Source organism: Cupressus sempervirens, chromosome 7 (assembly GCF_028749045.1).
Source record: "Cupressus sempervirens isolate cs-2001-9-10 chromosome 7, ASM2874904v1, whole genome shotgun sequence".
Taxonomy (NCBI): domain Eukaryota; kingdom Viridiplantae; phylum Streptophyta; class Pinopsida; order Cupressales; family Cupressaceae; genus Cupressus; species Cupressus sempervirens.
In genome coordinates this window covers 884,590,992-884,597,248 of record NC_143124.1, presented here as the reverse complement: position 1 = coordinate 884,597,248, position 6,257 = coordinate 884,590,992, and the positions used below count along the sequence as shown (strand labels likewise).

General features: G+C 35.7%; 1 protein-coding gene across 1 annotated transcript; it reads right to left on the bottom strand.

Moving 5' to 3' along the window:
* Positions 1 to 785: 785 nt before the first annotated feature.
* Positions 786 to 5,494, bottom strand: LOC149550322 (uncharacterized). The gene is made up of 2 exons (XM_089793378.1): positions 4,370 to 5,494; positions 786 to 1,528 (listed from the first exon to the last, which is right to left on the bottom strand). The coding sequence occupies exons 1-2, from the start codon at positions 4,948 to 4,950 to the stop codon at positions 1,339 to 1,341; spliced, it is 771 nt and encodes a 256-aa protein (XP_089649504.1). The 5' UTR covers positions 4,951 to 5,494; the 3' UTR covers positions 786 to 1,338.
* Positions 5,495 to 6,257: the final 763 nt, after the last annotated feature.

The following is a 6,257-nucleotide window of genomic DNA, read 5'->3' as shown; positions in this document are numbered from 1 at the left end:
TATCTTGACTGGATATTATGATAGGTCATTGTCGTATTGAGTACTTGGTGGATATCAATTATTGATGTTTTGATAGGCCATTACTTAAAATCAATGATGAATATCATGTGTTGATATTGTGATAGACCAATACTCATATGATGTCATATAATGCAAGTCTTCTAGTCAAAGATTTTCTTGATAATCTTATACTCCATTAATTTACCACCACTCTAAATTTACATTCTTTACATTCAATAATGGTCAATTATATTTCTTTACCGTATTAATCTACCAGGCTCTTTTCTTTAACTCAAATACCAATGCTTGAAATACGTCTCTTGTCATGCTACCCTATTGATGTAACCTAGTGGTACTGCATTTCTCTTTTGTTTCTAAATATTTTAATTTTACTTTTCTCAAACAGAATACCGCAAAAACAAATTATTTAACAAAAAAAAAATACAAAAATATTTGATTATAGCCTGGCACCGTCTTATCGATTAACTTTCTCACTACATGTTATGAACATGTGATAATATTTGCTTCATCAGAGGCCCATCACTAAAATAAAGAGAACAAATTTTAAAAGAAATTTAATTATATTTTATTTCTGTTCATGTGAAGTTGGTATTTTAAGTTCGGTTTTCATGTACATCATTATATGAAAATTCTCTTCGTGTTTCTTCTGTGATCTTCGTTCCTTTGTTAAGCTGTATTATAAGCAATACCTGAAGACAGACATAACCTACAGCCATACTTGCAACAATGTCACAAAGGTGACCCGAATTAACAGCTACAAAATATGCTCAACGTAGAAATAATGGAATAAAAGAATGATCTTAGCAAATTCCAATACACAGATTTTAACTTATTCTCAATATCTTATCTGTAGATGAAGGCTTCCTTACCAGTCATCCAGGTACACAATGAAATTTATCACCCATTAAATTGAGTGATAATTCCCGAGTGCTCAACCATCTCCAGTTCATTGTCTCTAAAATGATACTGTAGACATAACCATTCTGGGATGCATGGAGGTTTTCTGGAATCCTCTCGGCAAGTTTTAAGAAGATCACAGGAATACAGAAATTGTATGTGTGTAGTTATGCATAAAGGGGCGAAACACCTCCACAACACTTCACCAAGGATTGTCATATAGACAATCTGCTGTTTTTCTCCGAAATCTATATAAAAACCAAATAATCACACTGGCTTCAGGCATGCTAAGAAAAATTATAGCATGTCATATTTTGACAAAGAGCCAAAAATACTCAAGTGATAACTCTGCTAAAACTTTGACTATTAGTTCTACATAAATGCAACTTAATGATAGGGCATGATTTAGGACAGGGCACTTCAGGCTGCTGCGCGCCTCCCAGATTGAATATTCTTAACTTTCCTGGATTGGACATTCTTGCCAACGTTGTCATGGCAAGGTGAAGGAACAGAACCCGTTGCCATAAGTTTAACCGAGTGTTTCTCAGCATTCTCGTCTATAACAATCTGTTGATAACGGCATTCAGCACTGCAAAATGCTCTGTCATCCCTGTTAAAGGCATCAAATGTAGAAAAGGTTTTATTAATAGGTCAATGTGCTGCTAAAAAGCCCAACATAAGAGAAAGTGGCCGTATTCCCTCAATCCATAAAGCAGGTCTAAAAGAAAATAGCATCAAAACTAGCAAAATGTATAGGTTTCTATAAGAGAATCACAAGGGAGAGAAATGTGGAGGTATGAATACTGAATGAAAAAGTTTCAAGAAGTGAAAATGAAGATCTGAGAAAATTTGCATTTAAACAATTATATATGAGCATTCATATCATAGTAGCCAACTGTAATAGCATTGCAAGCATCAAGAAAGATACAAAGGACAACATAAAGAAAAAAATCAAGAGTGTCAGATGCCATGTGAATTTAATGTTGATATGTGTGCGTGTTCTAAAAATCTAATGGTCCGAAAAAGGGAATGTAATATTCAAATTTCACACATCACTATAAACAGAAATGCCTTCAACTGCAAAGAGCTATATTGAGATGAAAAGAGATGTACAAACCCTATGGATGCTTTATTCCTTCACTGAAACAATCATCTGCAAAGACCAGATGAACATTCATTTCCAGTCTTTCATAGAGGAAATATAACAGACCAAAGGATCTAAGTGGACAGAAGCTAAACCTATTAGATTCTTCACTGGACAACTGAGAAGAAATTCATATCTGCTGACATGCAATCAGCTGAACAGTGAAGGGAGAACATATACATCACCACAACAACTCATTGCCAATGCTTCCTATGCCAAGACAGACTGATAAATTAAATGAAAGGAATTATGAACTGACAAATGTGAAAGAAATATCATGCAGACAAAAGGTAACGTATCTGACAAACAATAAGCAAGCTAACCAATATTTGACAACTACATGTGCAAATAATGCTAGGCAAGGCAAATGGCTATTACACATCATAAACAAAGTCACCTTTTAAACCATGATAATAACCTATGTCTTTATAGAACCAATAAGTACTAGCAATGTGCAGTATAAATGTCGAATATGGGAGTTTCAATTTTTTTTGAAAGCGTGAGCTACATCTTCAGTGAATATGGCTGAGTTTATTCATTAACACTCAATACCATACCATTGGTCTTGAAAACATCTAAAGGTTTAAAGAGGAAAAAGCAACCTCTTTGGAATATAGTCAAACAAGAAAGGCAGGAAGAAAATATATCACATTGGACCATTCATCGTTCTTTAATAAACACAGCATAACATACTAAATGAAAGAAGCAAAAAGCAGTCAGCTTCAATGAATTAGCATATCAAATATATTCCAGGGGTCTTGACAACCCCTAAACAATATACAATTTGTGAGAACTATAAATGGAAATAACAGAAGCTAAGCTGACTGCTTATTAAAAAGCCTCCGAGAAAAGCAGATGAAATATATGAAAATAGGTAAAACATTTAAACGCATAAATACCTACATTGAACTTCACAAGCGTAATTAACAAAAAATCACTCAACAGGTAATCTCTTTACTAACTGAACTATCCCTCTACTGTTCTGAATCTTATCTAGAATCAGATGCCACAACACATATATACCTACATTGAATTTCACAAGTGTAATTAACAAAATAATCTCTTTGCTAACTGAAATATTCCTTTACTGTTCTGCATTTTACATAAAATCAGATCTTAAAGGAACTCTACTAATTTCTTAAGCTGTTGAGACTCGGAAATAAAATACTAAACAAGGGTTATTAGAATCTGAGTTCAAAACTTGGTTGTAATGCAATGCTGAGTGAAGGACCTACAAGCTAATTAAGAAAAAGCCGCTGGTAGGAAATAAATTAAGATTATATATAAGCCATCTTTCGTTTAACTAGACTTGAGCTTATTTGGTTGAAGCATTGATATCTCGTTGTGGAAACCCAAGTTTAAATCCCCATAGTATTATCTAATTTGGAATTCCTAATTCTTAATCAGGTTTTCCATATTTTCCTAGAGTGGTCCTTTCTAATGGTGGATTATTAAGTCGTGACTCTTAGTCTTCTATTGTATTTGTCTCAACATTAAAACCAGTACACGACTGGATATAGTTAAATTCCTGATTTTTAAAGTTGAGATGCTCAAACACAGCGCCAAATAGTTGTTAATTGAAGACGAATGCAAACCAGATCAGCTTGTGGCCCATCAAAACGAAAATTTACAAAACACGGTTCTGGATCATGTTAATAAAAGATTTTGCCCAGAAACTTCTACGCAGATTATCTGGCAGGGCTCTAGCATCTTCCTCAGAAAATCTTCGTGAGAAGAAAACAAGAATGCATAAAATCTTAAGTGAAATTAAAAAACCCCCAACAAAGAAAATTTCCACTCTGCAAATACTGGGCCGTATTAAAAGATATTTTCTTGGTATAGGGTACTTTTGGTCTTGATTGTACGGAGTAAACACCAGAGCAATGCATACTAATATCATGGACTGTAGAAATTACATATCTATGGGAACTTTCTTTTAAATTAACATAAACCCAGTCAAACTCTCACTCCACCAGAGCTAAATTTAAATATTAACTTTCGCCTGACTTGCTGATAAGCCTACTCACAACCCAATCCAAGGTAATTAAGGCACTTATTCGGCTCTGGCGAAAATCTCCAGCATGGTATACAAACCGGTTGGCACAAGCCTCGTAACACTAGATAAGCCATCCGATTTTCAAATGCTATAGATAAAGAAATCAAAATAAACAAACATGCAATTTACATGAAACATAAGCCCTATTTAATTTTAAAGTTTCCAGATCCCATGGCTTGCTTTGGAATACACATTGCATTGATCAATGATTGAGAACACATATCTTTATGGGTGAAAATATACTACAGTACCTATACATGTAGATATCCTGACCGTGCCCAAGGCGGCGTGTACATAAAAAGCATGCTTGAAGAAAACGAGCAGTTTCCACAACCCTTCCATCATAAACAGAACCAGAAGATCCTCCTCCAGAAGGGACGGCATCTATGATAGACAAGAAATGATCTCCTCTAAGTTCGCCGGCAGCACCGATAGAATCTGTAATAGGTTTCTGGCTCTGAATGTCTGAATTGCCTGAATGGGAGCGAAATTGGGCTTGCCCCTGTGACCCCATGAACAGTGGTTTAGTAAAGTGCAACGTTTCAGGAAACCCCATGTCCTCTGGGAGGGCACCCAAAGCAGAAATCTGAATTGGATTACTCAAAACCGCCCCATTGCTACATTTTTGCACGGAATCACTAGGATTTAGTTTCCAAGAGGGCAGACTCGTATGACCAGATCCAGGTGCCCTCGATTTCGAAGCAGCTGGGAGAGTAGCTCTCTGCTTTTCCTTTGGGGCATGCTCACTGACAGGGTTGCAGGAACCAGAGCCCAGCTGAGACATACTGGTGGTTCGCCTCATTGAAGGAACACGAGGCCGCTTACCCAACATGATTCCTTGTCCCTTTCGTCCTTTATAACACAATAAACGCTGGGCTCAGAAACTGCACAACCTTCTATGGAGCTTTTCTTCCGCTCTCCAGCCTGAAAATCTGCTAAAACCCTCCTCTAAATCATGAACCGGAAAGTGAAAAATCTCCTATATTTTTATTCATTGACGGTCACCAAACATCAACTAATCGGCAATCAATCCAGTGCGCACAAGGACTAAATACATTTAAAAAAACTCGATTCAAAGGCTGCACCACACTATTTTCAGCAGCGAAAGAAATCTCATCAAGCGCAGAATCACAGAGAAACCCATATAATTCAATTAACCGCTGCTGCTATACTTAAACAGGGTTTTACAGAATGCAATTACTATGGTCTCCACCCAACAAGCCACTAACAAGTTTTAAAAGGACAGAAGAAAAGCCAAGTTCCTGCGGTGAATCACCAGTTCAGACGCGGAAAAAAATAAGAATTCTCTGAACTCTACCGCTTGAACCATCGAAACCGTTGATAGGATTCCCTTCGAATGGCTGCGATTCGCCGGTAAACGATTGCCTGACTGCCGGTGAACCTGCTTTTCATTTCCGAGAATCTTGTCCGTAGATTCTTTTCTTCAACGTGCGTCTCATTTCACTACCGCCAAAGGAGGACCCGTCGAGGGCCACATGGAGTAAATATGCTAGTCCCTTTAAAGTACAAAAAACAATATTAGAAAAAATATTTTTTCTTTTTTCAATATTTTACATCGCCTTCGGAAGTTGGTATGTCCTTTCAAGTGTGAAAGATCCACTAGTGTTTTATACCTACTATTGTTGAAAAATAGGTTTAAAGTTAAACATTTCATTAAATCTAAGTCTATAAAATTAATAATATAAATTTAAGGTGGGGTTCCTCAAAATTTTGTTTGGAGGTGAAGGATCATTTTTAAAGGCGTGGTTTCTTAAATTTTGTAATACACTTCAAATTTTTCTTTTTTTAAAGTTTGATATTTTAAAAAATTGGTATTCAATTCAAATCAGTATAAAATTAAGAGTCTAATTGATAAGAATTGAAAATATTCATATTTTTAACAAGTGGTGAGAGAGGTTGTAATGCTTAAACAACAATTAATCGTTTTCCTTGAGCCAATCAAATTGTTTAGATTTTCTTGCATAGGCTTCCTTTCCCTATATGTATTATATGCAACTTGCACACTTTTTATTCAAAATATTGATGGAAATTATTTTAGTAGTAGTATTTGATTGGTGTAGTAAATGGTTGACAAATGAGTTAGCAGTTACCAATGCTAGAGAATGCACGACACTCAAA

What these genes read in the sequence shown, in the direction of transcription:
- LOC149550322 (XM_089793378.1), bottom strand. Translation starts at nt 4,950, where the DNA reads ATGTTGGGTAAGCGGCCTCGTGTTCCTTCAATGAGGCGAACCACCAGT. An exon ending in CAGGATATCTACATGTATAG is followed by an intron (nt 1,529 to 4,369) that starts GTACTGTAGTAT and finishes TGCCTTTAACAG; the next exon opens with GGATGACAGAGCATTTTGCA.